The sequence below is a fragment of the Puma concolor genome, chromosome A1 (assembly GCF_028749965.1).
Source record: "Puma concolor isolate L17-30 chromosome A1, mPumCon1.1.hap2, whole genome shotgun sequence".
Lineage (NCBI taxonomy): Eukaryota > Metazoa > Chordata > Mammalia > Carnivora > Felidae > Puma > Puma concolor.
In genome coordinates, this window is record NC_141667.1 from 159610354 (window position 1) to 159627702 (window position 17349).

At 60.8% G+C, this 17349-nt stretch overlaps 1 protein-coding gene across 16 annotated transcripts in view; it reads right to left on the reverse strand.

The window, feature by feature from the left end:
- The window catches only part of MCF2L (MCF.2 cell line derived transforming sequence like), a 127473-nt gene that overhangs the window by 45950 nt on the left and 64174 nt on the right, over positions 1–17349 (reverse strand). For all 16 annotated transcript variants that reach the window (XM_086708137.1, XM_086708105.1, XM_086708197.1 and 13 more), the window contains 2 exons: positions 8443–8526; positions 5724–5838 (listed from right to left, as the gene is read on the reverse strand). In XM_086708137.1, coding sequence (XP_086564263.1) covers positions 5724–5838; positions 8443–8526 — 199 coding nt within the window. The remainder of the gene's footprint in view (positions 1–5723; positions 5839–8442; positions 8527–17349) is intronic.

Here is a 17349-nt window from a genome sequence, read left to right on the forward strand (position 1 = left end):
TTGAATTGTCCCGCGCATCTTCACACACACACACGCTTCCCACGCAGACGTCACAGGAAATCCACTTGGAAATCACATGGCAGCAGGAAGTAAGGTGGTTCCAGACCTCCTCAGGTCCGTGGGCCGTGTGCGTGCATGTGTGCATGTGCACTTATGTGTGTGTGAGTGCATGTGGGAGAGGCTGCGTGTGCCCCTCGTGGAAGCCAGCTGGGGACAGGCTCTGTCTCCCAGCAGCTCGGTGAGTGGAACTGGGTCCAGGGAAAGTCCGCATAAATGAACTCTAAGGGCTCCTGAATTATGACTTAACTGCGCTGACGAGAGACGGCAGCTGTGGAGGAAGGGGGTTCTCTGAACCCCGGGGTTGAGGCGGGGTGGGGGGTGGATGGAGCCCCCAGGGCCCAGCACAGGCGCTCCTGCACGGTTGCCACCTGGAAATGAAAGTTCACGGCTGCTAAACGGGTTTTTTCACAGAAAAGCCAGAAATCTATCTTGATGTTGGCAACTCTGCTTGTGAGACCCTGTGCAAGTGTGCACGTGTGTATGTGTGCATGTGTGAGTGCACACACACATGTGAATGTGTCTGTGTGAAGTGCACTCCATTTGCGGGGAGGGGTAGGATCACACTAGGTGAGGAAACCACTTCTGCCATGGTGTGGTTGGGCAAAACCAGCTCTACCAGCGGGGGAGGGAAGGTAGACGGGGGCATGCTTGGCAGGGGGGTCCAGGGTCTGGAACCACAGGGGGAGGGGGTCAGGGTCTAGAACCATAGGGAGAAGGGGGTCAGGGTCTGGAACCACGGAGGTGGGGAGTCAAGGTTTAGAACCACAGGGGAAGGGGAGTCAAGGTCTAGAACCATAGGGAGAAGGGAGTCAGGGTCTGGAACCACAGGGGGAAGGGGGTCAGAGTCTAGAACCATAGGAAGAAGGGGGTCAGGGTCTGGAACCACAGGGGGAGGGGAGTCAAGGTCTAGAACCATAGGGAGAAGGGGGTCAGGGTCTGGAACCACAGGGGGAAGGGGGTCAGGGTCTGGAACCACAGGGGGAGGGGAGTCAAGGTCTGGAACCACAGGGGGAGGGGGTCAGGGTCTAGAAACATAGGGAGAAGGGGGTCAGGGTCTGGAACCACAGGGGGAGGGGAGTCAAGGTCTGGAACCACAGGGGGAGGGGGTCAGGGTCTAGAATAACAGGAGGGGGAGGAGGTCAGGGTCTGGAAGCATGCAGGGGGAAGGGGGTCCCGGGTCGGGAACCATGGGAAGGAGAGGGGCCCAGAGGTCAGCGCCAGAGCCTGGGGCATCTGCCCCCTGGACAGGCCTGTAACCCAGATCATGGTATGTGCAGTAACGGACTTGAGCCAGTGCACAAAGACAGGGTTACACGTAAAAGAAATCAAATCGTTACCACTCCTCTTTGCCTTTGTGATGTAGTTTCTCCAGCACAACCGTGTGGTTATTCTCTTGTCTCGGGAGGGCCTGGACTGCGTCCCTCCCCCCAGCTCACTGGCCCATCCCTTTGCTCCGCGGGGTAGCGCCACCCTGAGGAGGTGGCTGCCTCTTCTCAGAGTCCACTCCTCCCGTTTTTGTTAAATTTGCTCCAATGGTCATTTCTTTGCGCTGAACCCTCCACAGGAGCTGTCCTTACCACAGTCTCAACCGCCCGCGGCCGGGAGACTCCCTCTGAGCAACCTGTCCTCTAGCTATCCTTCCCAGCAGCCAGGTGGCCACACCATGCACTGTCACAGCCAGGACACAAGCCGGGACACCACACCATGCACTGTCACAGCCTGGACACAAGCCGGGACACCACACCGTGCACTGTTGCAGCCAGGACACCTGGGCCCAGTCCCTAAGCAGCTGCAGGCCCCACATGGCCCACAGGATGCAGGCGGCTGCTCCAGCTGGAACACCTGGGGGCTCCCCTCCTCACCCCCACTCCACACCTGACAATGCCCATGACGCCCAAACCTTCCCTTCTCAGGTGACTGCTCCCTGCGAACCTGGGGCCCACGGCACTGCTGTCTCCAGCAGGGACTGCAGCCCCTCCCCCAGGCCTGCTGCCCCATTTCACCGAGAACCAACCACACCCCTCTTGAGGGGGCCCCAGCCCACAACTGGGCCGCTCCCCCCCTTCTTCCCTTTCCACAATCCACACCCCTGTGCACAACCTACTTCATTACTGAGAACGCAAGCGACACGACTTCACTCCTTTCGTTCACTGTTGGGTCTGAGTGTGTCCGGAACATAGACATTTCTCACAGACAGCGACGGGGTGCCCTGCCCATGGCGCCTCTGCCTGGCTTCCTCTCTGTTGTGCAGAGGTCACAGGGCCACCCTGGGGGCAGGGCCTCAACCTAGGCGAGAGCTCACAGGGCGGCCCGTGGAGCCACCACCACACCTCTGGGCGCTGGCCGACCACTCCCACGATCCACAGCGTCCTTCCACGTGACTGTTTTCTTCAAAAGACCACATACATCTGACACACACGGACAAAGCCTGCCTGTCGCAATGCCTTCTACAGGGTCTTCTACAGGGCCTTCTACTGGCCTTCTACAGGGCCCGTAACGATCCACCTCTCAGCTTCAGCCATGGCTCCCTCCATTTGCACTCACATAAGACAGGGGAAGTCAAGTCAGCACCGAACATGTTGCTCTAGAAGACAGAGTTAAAGCTTGGTTTAGAGACTGAGTTCACATCTCCGAGAAGCAGGCCTCGTGGGGGATCTGACCATTCCGCAGGCACAGACATGGAAAGGGATACACCAGGCTGTAATCCCATCCTGTCACCTGTGTGGGGGCTGTTCCCTCGTTTCTGGAAGGGGCCACCCATCTCCGACCCCAAGGGTGAGAACAGAGATCTGTGGGTGGTGCCCCTTCCCCCGGCACGCAGGGGAGGGCCCACGGGAGAATGCAGCAATTGGCTCCCCCGGGCTCGCACAGTAGGGCCGCCTCTCAGCCATCACGGGCCTACCCCGGTGCCAAGCTGGCCCTCATCCTGAAGATGTGGGCACAGGGCCCTGGCGTTCCCCACGGGCATGTTTCTGCCCTACATTTTTAATGAGCACCGAGCAGCTGCTCTGTGCTCCGAAGGAGGGCCACACTTTCCCTCCCTTTAGAGCTGCATTCTCTGCAGGGGCGCAGCTGCTCTTCAGAGTTGGCACCCCCGATGGCACCCTGGGGTCAGGACTGACAGCACGTGGAGGCAGCCGGACTCCAGGCCCAGGTGCGGGTGTCCGTCTCACACTCTGACTTCCATGCATCCTGTCCCGCGCACCGAACACCTGACCGCTCTTCTCTGGGCCCCTCACATCCGTGGGTCTCTCAGCTGTCCTTTGAGACCAGGGCGCGCTGGGCTTCATTATGTGGGGGTTTATTTGTGGGTGAAGGGGCACGCGGGGTGTGGTAGGTCCAGATCCACCACTCCAGCCCCGGAGCTTTCCGTGGTCCTCATCCGGAAAGAGGAGAACCGTGAATAAAGCACATGCTGGCCTGTGCCCACTGTGCACCCTCGTCTCCGGAAACGGAGATGCGCAAACTGGCCTCCTGGCCAGCTCCACACCACCTCGGAGCCACAGAGCCACAGCACTCCCTTCCCTTGGCCCTCGCACGTGAACCACATGAGCCACGCCCCAGGCCTGTGAAAGGAGCTCATTCTGCTGGGGATGACAAAGGATGGAAAGATGACAGTCCTCATCGAAGGGGAGAGAAGGGGCTGCAGAGATCATAGGAGGGAGTCTGCGAAGCAGGGTGGGTTTGTCTGCAAATGAAGTGTATTTGTGCAGCACGTGCCTGCTGTCCCGGACCTGCCTGCTCTCACAGACACAGACCAAAACGAGGCTGTAATTACGACCTTTTCGGAAAGCTCCAGGAAGCCTGGTGGGCAAGTGGCCCTGAGTGGGGGAAGAGCTGGCTTTCGCTTCTTTCTTTAGGTGTGGGTGATGGAGGGCCTCCCTGAGGAGGTGGCCTGGAATATGAAAAGGTGGTCCACCAAGGGGCAGCAAGTGCAAAGGCCCTGAGGCCATTAGGTCTGAGGCTCAGTGAGGGTAGAGACCTCCAGGGGAAAAGACGTGCAAGCCTGGAAGGTCTGAGAGGGCTGCCCCCACCCCAGCATCATGCCTGCTTGTGGCCTGGGGACATGGCTCACCTCCGCACCAGGCCTGGGCTGTTGGGTGCTGACATTTCCAGACATAAACTGATTGTTGACTTTTGAAACAAACAGAGTCCCCTGGGGTCCTGGCCCTGCGCTAAGCGGTCACTGCAGCAGCAAGGCTCATCCCGGACTCAGGACAGCCCCCACCTGGGAGACCAGAGACTGCATGGGGCGTCCCCCCTTTTCTTTTTAAATCCCTTGAACTTGTTCTTCCCTGAAACCACTGGCAGGTTCAGTCACTTCACACTCCAGTCGCTGCCCCGTCCTGCTGGCCGGTCCCCATGCACCCCTCCCCTGGAGCCCTGAGCATTTCCACACCTGTCCTGTCCTGGGTCCCCATGTCCTTGAGTCCCAGCGTCCTGGCGTCCCTCCTGAAGGGCCACCCCTCAATGCCTCACCACAGGGAGCATCTTCCCACCACCTTGTGTGGTGACCTTACTCGTGCCCCATGACCTTGACGGCAGCATGGGGCTGACTATGGCCGTCCTGTCTCTCATCCTGAGACCGAGGGAAGACACACAGAGATGCTTCGCCGTGTTGCAGCTGCCACCAGGAAGCCCCTCAAGGGTGCACAGCTGGCCAAGTGGCCGTAAGGAAGGCTGCTGGGCTCCCGGGGCCTGGCCGTCCCCACACCTGACTCGGCCACCCAGAACCTGGTGCCTGGAAGGACAGGACGGCAGATGCTGTGCGACCCAGGATGTGACCCCATCTTTCTCCTGCCAGATGATCACCCAGCGCCCACGTCCCTGAAGAGTGCTCCCTTCCCCTCTGCCGGGTTCTAGAAGAACCTACGACCTCCCTCTCATCCCCTCCAGCGCTGATTGGTCATCGCCGTTGGCAGTTTTCACGCAAGAGGAACAAGCCAATTGAACTTGCTGTCTTGGTCTGTTCTCTGGATTAGACAATTCGCGGAGCAATAAACCACACAAATTCAGAAACCTGTCCTTAGCAACGCTAATGAATGAGCACGATGTCCCCCGGGGATGTGGCAGCCTGGACCCCCCCACTACGGCGAGCCCCCCCATCGCCCTTGATGTTGCCTGAGGAACCAGGTCACCCGCGAGGCTGTCTCCACCTAACGCCACGTGGTGCTGGCTCCTTGTCAGGGTGTGAGGGCCACGTCCTCACCACCTCTGGGCTGCCGTGGACACCCCAGAGCTGACCCCCCAGCGGTGGGGCGTCTGCCTCTCGGCTCCTGGATGTGGAGGATGCCCGGCGCGGCCACTGAGGTACAAACGAGGTCTCCTTGCCTTTCTGGAAGGTGGGACCCAGCTCTGCTCGCGGTAACAGAACCAACAGCCAGGGGAGTTGCCTCTGGGGTCACTTGTCCCGCCGCAAGGAGCACGAGGGGGACTAATGGGCCGGGCCCCGGAGGGTCTCACGACCACCTCTGCCCTGCGGCCTCCCTGTTGTGTGTCCCTCCTGCTCGGTGTAGCCCTGCCAGTGTAACAGACGCGGGACGCTGGGAGCGGGGAAAGGGTCCAGTGGGACCCTGGCCCCGACCTCTCCGCGTGGGCTGTGTGACCTGGGCGGGACCCTGGGCCCCCTTGGCAGGACCTCCTCATCTGACAGCGACACACACCTGGGGATGCTGGTGAGGTAGGTCATGACATTCTGGAACTCCTTGTCGGGGACGTCGCTGAAGGCCGGGTAGTCTGGGAAGGTGATGACCGGGCTGCCGTCCTGCCCGCGCCCACCTGGGGAGAGAGCAAGGCAGCACTGAGCCCAGGCGTGGTTTTCATCAGGGAAGGAGTGCGAGCACTTGGCGTGTGCAGAAGAGTGACGCGTGCACAAACAGGCACCTGTCACTCTGCCACCGCAGGGCAGCCAGTCCCACGCGGCTCGTTGCTTCCCAAATGAGCATGGTTGTACAGAACCAAGACTGCGCCGAGTAGGCTAACACTGCAAAGCATGGTTTTCTGTGCCTCGTAAATGCGTGAGCCGCTTTAAACCCCGCACAACGCTCCGTCTCTTACCCCAGAGGCCCTAAGGCTCTGCGTGCGTCTCTGACGAACCACTTCAGACAGTTTGGGTCTAAGGGGGTCATCCCCTTGGCAGTGTGGCAGGGGAGGGAGCAGAGAGCACACTTCTGAGCGGAGACACACAGCAAGGAGGAAAAGGGTGTGGGGCTCAGGACCTGGGGATGGGAGCTTCAAGCAGAAGGCTGAATTCAGTCTGGGGCCTATGTGGTTTGACGTGTCCCACAAGCGGTCTGGAGAAGCAGTGGACAGGGCAGGGGCTGACGACACGCCCGAATCACCCGGGCCCAGGTTCCATGTCTGCCTGCTAGTCGGCGCCCTGGGCGGCTGTGGACGGCCACTTGATGGGTGGGACCCATCTCTCCTGCCCTGGCCACCTGTCCTGGCCCATCGGCTGCAGGCCAGGTGCCATGTAGCTCCCAAGGCCGGGCTGCCAGACACGGTGGGGTCCACCCTCCCTGCTCACAGCTCCCTTCTGGACCCTGGCCACCCTCAGGGAGGAGGCCCACACCGTGGGGAGGAGGCCCACCCTGTGGGCAGAGGCCCACCCTGCGGGGAGGAGGCTCACCCTGCCGGGAGGAGCGGCCAGCGGCACGCAGGGGCCCTGAGATGCCACATGTGTGAGTGACGCCCCCGTCTAGCCAGCGCTCTGTGGGGTGAAAGAACCACTGGCCACACTTTCTGAACTCCTCCCCCCCCAGCCCTGCCCGCCGGAATTAACAGCAAATCAATGAAGGGGGTGTCTTGGGCTAAGGTGGGGGCAGCGTGAGCAGTGCACACACTGACGCGCACGCGGGCGGCCCCCTGTGGCAATTCCCCCAGTGTGTTTCAGGTGCGTCCTGCACAGGAAGTATCGATGGACGTTGATGGAATTACACCAAAGACCCAATTCTGCAGGAGCCGGAGGAGGGTCCCCATTGGCAAGCAGGCCTGTGCACCATGGATGGGGCGGGGGTGGGCTCACCCTGAGCCAGCACCCATATCCTCGGAGGAATCGTGGGTAGGACGTGAGGTGGGGGCAGAACTGCCTTGGGATGGATCCCCCGTCAGTGTAACTCAGCCAAATCCCATCTTGGGAATCCTTCAGGTCCACCGGTCCCTGTGAGGCCCAGCCGGCTAGGACAGGCCTACCCAGGATGATCTCGGAAGCCCTGAAGTAGGACCCTCCTCACACCTGCACAGTCCCCTCCCGAAACACTGGCTGGCATTTGAATGACAGAGAGAAGGTGTGTCCAGAGGGGTCCTGGGGCTCTGCCTCCTCCAAGTCAAGAGGTGGTGGGCTTACAACCTGGAGGAAGGTCAGGGTCATTAGTCTGGGTCACAAGTGCGCTAAAGTTGTGAACCTTGGGGTCTTGAAAGGCATGGATGGGCTGGGGAAATGGAAGGAGCCCGCAGACCCTTGACTGAATGTCTTGTTGGCGTGGGCCACAACCCCTGTGCTGTAGATGGCTTCCTGTTTCTCTGAAGGACACCCCTCCCTCCTCGCGGTGACCGATGTGCCTCACTGTGGACAAGCCCCCCAGAGGCCCCACATCCTGCTGACGACCTTCGATTCCCCCGGGTTGCCTGAGCTCCAGGGCCACATGTTAGGGCGCGGCCTGAGGCGTGGCTCCCGGCCCCTGGGAGAAGGGCCAGGGCGGCCCCAGGGGCACGGGGCTGGCTCTCAGGGTTCAGGAGGGGAAAGGGCCTGTGAGTAGGGCCGAGCGCCTGGGAAGGGCAGGTTGTCTGGTCCTGACGGGGGTACTTGTACAGCCGTGAGGGCGGCCACCACCACAGGTGCCATCGCAGCCTTAGCACCCAGGATGTGCCAGCACCGTCCAGTGGCTGGGGTCGTGCACCACAGCCAGACAGGATGGCAGGTCATCCTACAGGGTGGAGACAGAGCCCGGACCGAGGGACACAGGGGCCCCAGAACAGGCCGGTGGGACAGAGCCAGCCCCTCGCCCCTATCAGCTGTGCTCGGGGGCCTCTCCCACGGAAGCTGGGTGTGCTGGACTAGGGAGGTCCCTGGCCCAGGACGCTGCAAGGATGAGGGCAGCTGTGCCCTTTCCCACTGCACCTGCTGAGGGAACATTCTGGAGACTGCAGGCAGGAGCTCTTGGGCTGTGTCCCTCTCAGAACTGACTTCCGGCCGTCTCTTCCTGTAGCCCCTGGCCAATGAGCCCTGAGCCCCCTCCTCCTGGGCAGCGTACAGTGTCTCCTGGCCCTTGGTGGAATCAACAGCAGGCCGTGCCCAACTCGCAGTATGTGGACTAGGTCCCCGCAGTATGTGGACAGCCCGGCTCTGCCCCAGCCCCTCCCTCCCTCCGGCCCAGCACTCACCGGACAGATAAGCAAAGCGCTTCTTCAGCTGGTCTTGGATGTCAGCAGCACAGAGCGGGGTGATGTCCTGGTGCATGATTTCATCTGCGGAAAGAGCAGAGGGACGCGGCTGTCATTCGGTGCAAAGTGCCTCATGCAGCCATGCGCATCAGCCAACACCTAAAGGGACCAGCGGTCACGTGCTCGGAAAAAGGGATTTCAGTTTCCAACGTGCAGAGACCTTTGTCTCTCGGTGCACAGAAAACTGTGTGCTGGGTGGTTTATCAATATTTAAGATGTGCCATGTGTCAGGCACAGAGAAAGGAACAGAGAGGCGGCGGGAGGGAGGGAGGAGGGACGGAGGGATGTGCAGGCAGATGTGAGGGCAGGCAGCACCACCCACCCAGCACCCGCTTTGGTCTGCCAGCCTGCACCCCCGACTGGAGGCGGTCCGGGCATCCCCGCGGCCACCACAGCCCAGGTCAGCGAGGACACCGGGCAGCAGACACACAGAGGTCCACCCCCCCTGCCCGACATGGACATAGGAGGGCACCCGTCCGGGTCCCTGAGCCAGATACTGATGGGAAAGGTGGCTTAGTGTACAGGCTGCGAGTCCTGGATCGGGGTCTGGGGTGAACTGGGAGCAGCCACACCCTGGAGGCATCGCCAGGAAGCAAGAAGGTTTTGCAAGATTCTGGCCACCTGGGGTCGGGGCTGCGCGTGTCACTGCGGAGAGCGCCTGCCCTGGTGTCCGCGGGCTCCTGCGTTTCTGAGTCAGCGCCTTGCTAGCGCTCACGTGATTCACAACCAGACCCTGGCCAAGCAGCGGAATTTGCATCCTGGGACATTTACACCATTTCTCAGAAGAGACTCAGGACCCAATCTGAGACGCCAGCCAAGAGAGCCTGGAGACACGGGAGCTCTTCCAGCTCGAAAATTCCAGTGGAGCTGCCGAACGCTACCTGCGCAGACCAGCCTCGAAGCCGGCTCTTCCGGTCGTGCAAACAAGCAGGTGTAAACAGGTGACACGACTAGGCGCACAGGCAGGTTCCACCATCCTGGCGTGCCCTGCCCTTTGACCCTGCCTGCCATTGACCGGGCGCCCGCTGGCCCCACAGAGCGGCAGTGGCAGTAGCCGGCGTCAGGAAGTGACAGCAGCTAGTGCTCAGAAGGTGGGGACCTGCACTGAGTCCCCAAGGGTGAGGCCGCCGCCCACAGGCAGCACGATGCCTTGGCCACGGCTCTCCTCTGCGGGAGGAAATTCAGGATGTTTTCCTGAATCCCAGGCAGGGCGATTTGTGCCGCGTGCAGCGTGCACACTGCACGGGGGAGGGGCTGGACCTTCAGATCTCACATCGCATTTCCCTTCTCATGGCAGGAAGGAGTCTCTGCACAGTTAATATCAAACCTGTGCCACCTGTGCTCAGGTTCAGCCTCTGCAGCCCCAGAGACACACATCGTTGAGCACAGACCATGGGAGGCAAGGTCTCCAGAAGTCCGGAGACCTCCCAGGGGCAGTGGAAACAGCACGGACACTGAACTGGCAAGTCCTTAACGGGGACCCAGCATCCGTGAGGAGCACAGGGACTGCCTAGACGGTTCCCCAGACCTCACCACCACCCTGGACCTTAGCATCCCCACCGGACTCCAGCAGCCCATGAGGAAAGAAAACCATGAGTGTCTGGGCCTCTGATGGACGCTAATTCTTGACTGGGTCTGACTGGCAGAGCCTTTAAGCCCACTTCCTCTCCAAGTACCCTCTGAGCTCAGTCCTGCACAGCACAGGCTGTCCGTGCTCTGAGCCTGGCCTACCCTGATGGCACAAGGCCTTCCCACATGCTAGAGACAGGGCCATTATTGCTGACCATTCCTGTACTTTCAGCGACAGAGGGACAGTCCTGCTGGCTGGATCGATGTCAACATGAGCTTGGTTCCTTGGAGAGATGTCTCTGGGCCTTGTCACCACCCTCCTGTGGGCACTGACCATTCTCATGTTCCCAGAGCTCCTCCAATGGATGGACCAAGGTCCTTCAGGCCTCAGGGCCTTTGCATGAGCTGCTCCCCATAATGCTTCTCCCATTGTCTGCTGGCCAGTCCAGTATTACTCACTTCCTGGCCAAGATGTCACTTCTTCAGGGAGGCCTTTCTCCACCTCCTGGCCTGGGCCAGGCCTCACGGCATCCTGCACACTGGCTGGAGAGCCTGCAGCCTACTGCTCAAGCCCAGGACCCGGCCCAGCGGCCCCTGTGACAGGGGCACAAAGAACTTGTGTGGGACAGGGGAAGCAGGAGGCGCATGAGAGGGCGACTTCCCGGAGCAGCACTGGAATCCAGCTAAGTCGGCACGCAGGCTGGTGCAGAATTTCCGGAGCCCACAGATAGCTGACCACGGCAGTGCGTCTGCCTGCAGCCTCACTGTGGATTCCACGCGGGTGAGGTTTTGGGCGCAGAACTTGCTCCGACAGCATGCCGCAGGTCTAAGGCGCCGTTCCAGGTTGAACGACGGTGTTATTCTGCAGCCTGCACTGGAAACAGCAGAATCCGCACAAACGGACTCCGTCTAAAGGTCACTATGGCTTACATGGTCACTGGCCACCCCTCATAAAGCTGGAAATAAGTAAGGACCATGGCAGTAGTTTTCGTCACGGTCACCTGGCGGCTTCGTCAAGCCCGCGGGCTCTGGGTCTCCGGGTGCACTGGGCATGTCTCCCCCAACCCCGAAGTGCCGCTTCTGCCCACCCTGCTTCCTCGTTCAGAAGGGTGGGTCTGCAGTTTGTGGCAGAGGACAGGACACTGCTGGTCCAGCAGGAAGTGGGGGAGCCCACGGGAGAAGGAGCAAGCCTCAGATGTCAGCAGTCCGGACAGGAAGGGGGTCGCCCCACCCGCCGGCTCATTGAAAAGGTCAGGCGAGGCCCCGCTCCTGCACAGAACCTCTCTGTGTGAACACAATGTCTCACAGATAGCTACCCGCTTCCTGTCTGGGCCAGACGTGAGGGGAGAGCCCCGGGCGAGGAGCCTGTCACAGGGTCACGTCTGACGGAGGTTGACGCGGGGCACGGGCACTGAGAAGGCCCCCAGGGCCAGGGTTCAGCGTGGCTCTGGGAGCCATCTAGAAAGACAGTTGCACCCAGCACATGACAGGTGGTGCACAGCCCACTTAGCCTCGCTCATGACCTTTAGCCGCCCCGGGACCCGGCTCAGCTCCAGATGAGGACTAAGGGGAGAGGCCCCAACTGCCACAACCTGCTTGTACCGGAGCCACCGGGCCTGGCCCCTCTGGGCTGCAGCCGGAGGGCAGGGGTGGTGCGAGTGTCTCCTCTTTAGATCTTTCTTCCCGACACGGTGAGACTGGCCTACAAAGTCCCCTCTGGCAAAGTGACTTAGAACCTGCTTTGGTTGAGGACAATTTCCTAACAGGGGTTGGGCCATACCTGGCCGCACCTGTCCACTCGAAGGGGCGTCGATCCTTGACTTTCCACAGCAGTGGCTGCCTGTGGCTGTGACAAGGGCCTGCAGTAGGTGCAGAGTTGGGTGGCGGCGACTGTCCTGGGTTAGGGAGCCCCAGTGCACTGGGAGAAGCCTCGAATTTGGGTTCAGAGGCTTGTCCCTGCTGCTTCCTGGGAACCTGGGGCCTTGCTCAGAGGGAGATAGGACCTTGAGAAAGGCACGTCAGTGGGGTCTAGCAGCAGAGGCCCTCTGCCATATCTGTATCTGCCTGAAAGTCCACACCTGGAGGCTTCCGTTTATTTTCCATCGAAACACAACGTGAGGTCTTCTCTGTGTCCATAGTAGAGTGGCACGTGGGGTTATTTCGGCAACACAGGTGGGCGGGATTCCCACGTCACCGAGCCCATCCAGCAATCTCCGAGCCAAGAGCAAAGTGTGTGCAGATGGAACAAGGAGAAAGGAGGCCACAAACGGGGAAATCCAGACTGAGTGGGGAGGACACGGAGGCTGCAAAGGAGCCCACGAGAGCTCATAGGTCAGGGTGACACGGGAGGCTGGGGGGCGGGGCAGGGCCCACGTGGGGGCAGGCTCTGTGATTTGGGGTCTACACTGGTTGTGTGGCCGGCTCTGGCTTTCACAGCACATCATCCTGGACGTTTCCAATGGTCATTTGTTCCTGGATCAGGGCACAACTGGATCATGTCACGTCGTGAACTCAGTTCAGATGATTTCCTTATCTCAGGAAGCAAATCCTTATGTTTTTGTTTTTGTTTTAATTTTTTTAATGTTTATTTTTGAGAGAGAGAGAGAGAGAGAGAGAGAGAGAGAGAGAGAGAGGGAGAAAGTGTGAGTGGGGGAGGGGCAGAGAGAGAGGGAGACACAGAATCTGAAGCAGCTGCAGGCTCCAAGCTGTCAGCACAGAGCCTGATGCAGGACTCAAACTCACCAACCTCAAGATCATGACCTGAGCTGAAGTCGGGCGCTTAACCCACTAAGCCACCCAGATGTCCCCTTACAGGTTTTTAAATAAAATGCTGCTCAACCAAAACCGCCATCAGGGAGAAGCACCCTCCAGCACAAGGAGCTGCAAGCTCACTGGCACGCGGGGGGCAGGGATCTGGAAGCCGAACAAAGTCAGGCTGAGCCACGGGTCTGTCCCTCCCGTGTGCTGCCCGAGGCCAGTGCACAGCCTGGAGCCCTCTGGGGCCACGGGGACACCGTGTGCAGATGAAGATGTGCAGGCCCGAGGCCCAGCACACCTCCTCGGAGCTCCAGATCTGCATCTTCCACGGCCACACCCTTTGCCTGATGGGTCTACGTCAGGCCTTCATGGGAACCACCAAGAAGCCCCTGGAAGGGGCACGCAGAATGGACAGCGGCCTCTCCTGGACGCACCACATTTTCTATCCCGCCCCATGCCGGCCACAGCCCCCAAGGGGGTTTCACAGCCGGGGCAGGGATCTCGAGGCCACCCCATGGGTGACACTTAGCTGATGTCACACTCATTTTCAGTTTGACAGACAGCAGGTCAGAGGCTGTGCTGTCGGTGACACGCTTAGGCACACCAGGAAGGTGTCTCTGTCTGCCATCGTCAACACCCATTCTAAGAGGGGTGTCAGCCAGGTAGGTCCCAGGACACACTCTCCACCCCTGCAACAGGCCAGGCACCACAAAGGGTCCCTGCTCACACCTTACACCCTGGCTCGCATGTGCTCAGGGCACTCTGTCCCATAGGGGGTTAACTGCATCACTTCTGCCGGGCAACCTGCATGCCACAGGGCCATGGCAGACGCCAGGCTGAGATGCCACACACTGTGTCTTTGCCTAGGGCAGCAACCAAGCCCCGATGAGCCTCAGGATCCTGCTTAACACAGGCTCCGGGCAGCTCGACCAAGCTCGCAGAGACAGCACACAGGCCAACGCCGTGCCCTGCCCTGCCCTGCCCCATATCCCTAAGTAGTGCTCGCAGTCCTACTCCCACTGTGGGGTGTCTGGGGTCAGAGCCCCAGAAGGTCATCTCTGCACACTCGGTGGTCAGGGACAGCACTGCCACCCTCCAAACTGAACGGACCACGGACTCTGGGGGGCTGGTGGGCGGGTGTGCTGAACACGTCCAGCTCCTGCAGAGCTGAGCAGAGATAACATGCGGGGAAGCCGATCGAGCCGGGCCTCATTAAATCCAAGACACGGTTCTCAGTGAAATTCTGACATGAGCCTCTGCAGAGCTCCCCCAGACCCAAGGCCTTAAATCAGTTAAGAAGCAAGTATTTCTTGAACGTCTACACTATGACCCGTTAGCGCAGCGGAAAGGACAAGATGTTGAAGAATTCCTTAAATGTAGCGGCTGGCTAGCACAGCTCCATGACCTTCTGGTGGACCCACAGGACACCTTTAATTGTAGAAACAGTGGTCGGTCACTGGGTAACTAAATACCCCTCATGTATCAATGAGTTTGTCACCTCAAGAGGTGGGAGCATTAGTATCCCATTTGTTGGATGAGAAAACTAATGAACAGAGAGGCTGACTGAGTTGCCTGAGGCTGCACAGCAGGACTGCACAGATTCTAGGGGCAGTAGCTCAAAGGGAGCAGCAGGGGTGGAGCCCCTCTGAGGCCTGTCCTGGGGTGGGGTGGGGGTGACTTCCAGGGGCGGGGTAAGTAGAGGTGCTACTAGAGGCGCCTGGCGGTGAGCCTGGGCGACGGGCTCAAAGGAGCGGCAGCAGGAGGAGACGGACCTCTTGGTGGGCTTGGGCCACAGCGACGGCAGGCCGCGGGGTCCTCACCGCACGTGCTTCTGTGAGTGCCTTACCCTAGTGTCAGTGGTCGGAGAAACAACCTCCGGCCATTACCAGAGGCGTTTAAAATCACCCCGTAATTCTTGACGATTTTTCTCACAGCCCGAGTGGAATTGTGACTCAAGGTGGTAAACACTGTCGCCGCCAGCGGTGGAGGAGACCGCGTGGTCGCTGTGCCCTGAGCCCGCACACATGCTGCGCGGCGATGCCCCAAGCTGGGAGCAGCTGCTACACCTGCACCTGACCGTGCACGGTTCCCGCTGGGGACCGCGGGGTGTGGAGCTGCTCACGCCCCCGCACGGCCTCCTGGCAGCCGCTCTGTGATGGGGGCCGGGGGGCCGCAGACTGCTGGCTGCATCACCCTTCCTGCGCGGGGATCCCCGGTTTCCGGGCAGAGGCAGGCACGGTGACCCCAGGCGCTCCTTCTCCTGAGCTGCTGTTGGTCCGCACAACCGGGGCAACGGTAGCGGCCCCTCCTAGCGTGCCCGGCGCCTGGCGTGCGGGGGGTACTTGGTGGTTCCCAACGCTCGTGGATGCACGGCTTGCCCTGGGTCCCCTCGCCGGCGAGGGGACTGGCCGCTGGACCCCACAATTCTCTCAGAGCGTTCTCCACTTGGTTGCCGTCACCCAAAAAACCTCACAACGACAGGAGACGGTGTTCATTTCCACGCGGCAGAGGACAAGGATGGCGGCTGTCACAGCTGCCCGCGTAGGACTCCGTGGCTGGCGCCCCGAAAGCACCGACGCTCTACACGGAAAAGGGCGACTCCGCGTAGCCGAGCCTCTCACGCACGCGCACACGTACACACGCACACGCATACGCGGCACGGGCGCACCGGGACGGTGCCGGGGGACTATGCTCACAGCGCAGTGCCCGAGTCACCCCTGAACATTCCCTGCAGACCCTGTTTCAGAACTAGATCTGACAACCGCAGCCCCGTTAGAGGAGGAAACGCCTAACATGGCTCCGACCCCACATCCGGGAAGACAAGGACCCCAGCGCCCCACGCGGCGCAGCCCTGCATCCGGGCCGCACACCGGCCTCTGCTCCTTCCCCAAGTCCTCGCCGAGCCCCAGAGTCTGTGTTCGGGTGACGGCTGTTAGGCCCACCTGCGCCCCTGCCTGGGCCAGCCCGTGAAAGCCCTCCCGCGGCACCTGCGGGGAGTCCCGGCCCCCAGAACACAGCAAGACCCAGGGCCACATGCCCTCCCTGCATTCACACCGCCTCGGGCCTCTCTGGACCATTCCAGAACATTCCTTGGGTCTGCCCTGCTGGCCCGGAAAGTCCCTGTGTGGGTAAGAAATGTCTTCACATGCTTGGTGCACGTGGGTCCTCCCTGCATTCTGGGTGGGCGCCAGCTCCACGCTGGGGAAGCGGCAAGAGGTCAGAGGAGAAAGCCCCACCCCCTCCCCCCCACCCGCCACAGAGTCAGCCTCTGCAGGTCTGGTTCTGGCGCTTGACGTAGAAGGTGCTAGAGCCTGGAGTGCATCTGGATTAAGGCAGAGAACAGCTGTGACATGTGGGGACAGAACGGGGGTTACATTCAGGGCCAGTGTGGCCACCCAGGTCACGCGGGGCTCTGCCCTGCCCTGCTCAGCAGCTCTGTTCACGCTTCCCAGGCACGATCCCAACCCGCAGCCCCAGACCCCTACAGCAGGCAGGAAAAACAGGAAACGGGGGCGTCCTCGTTGGCGAAATGGCAGTGGGGCTGGAAGCGCTAATGAGCTCACTCCATCCTTCTAGGACTGAGTGTGAGGGACACAGGAGGTTGAGGTAGGTGCCGGCCCTAGAGAGGCCTCTCCCGGGACAGCACACCTTGCCTGCCTGCTGGAGGTCCACGACCACACCGGTGGGCACCTCACCAGCCGCCAGGACAGGACAGGCAGGGAGGGAGGCCACACCAGGCAGCTTCCGACGGTTCCTGGGCTGCCTTGAGTGTGTAGTGTGGCTGGACCCCATCTACCAATATGCCCCATTTACTGAACTCTTGTGCCCACGGTCATCACAAACACAGCTGGGCCACTCCTGCCTGTGCCCTCCGTCTCTGGTTTTGTTGTAAGGTCCACAAAGGTGATGGGGGACATGGGCCCAGACACAGAGCCTGGGCAGGTGGACGTCTGGGAGCCGGCACTGCCGCGCCCTGGCCACAGCCCCCTCTGTCCCGGCCCCACAGAGCAGCAGAGTGGGAGGCACTCCCCAGAGGCCGTGGAGCTGGGGTCCAGGGCGTGGGCTCGGGGCGGGGGCTCCTGACAGCCGGGGGCCAGCTCTGACCCAGGGACCTGGAGCTGAGAAGGGGTCCTTTTGCCACAAACGAGGGCCTCCTTCACACCCTCAGCACGGTGTCCCCTCGAGGCCACCATCTGGTGCCCATCCTGCCTGGAATGCTGGCCTGGCTGCCGATACACTTTCAAGCCACTTGTCCCAGAAGCCCCTGCAGCCCGAGGCCTCCACACCCCTGCGCACACGCAGCGCCCACCCACCACAGATAACCATCAGAAAGGAACTCCCTTTCAACTTTCCTGAATTTGAAATCCCTGTGAATCCAAGGGTCACACTTGTGTTTAATTCCAGGGAGGGCTGCACTGCCCCCTGGCTCTGCGGCAAAGCGTGCACTTGTGAGGGTTTGGAAACCAGCGATGGGACCCGGAATGTTCACGGAGTTCATGTCCCACAGAGCTGGGAACCAGG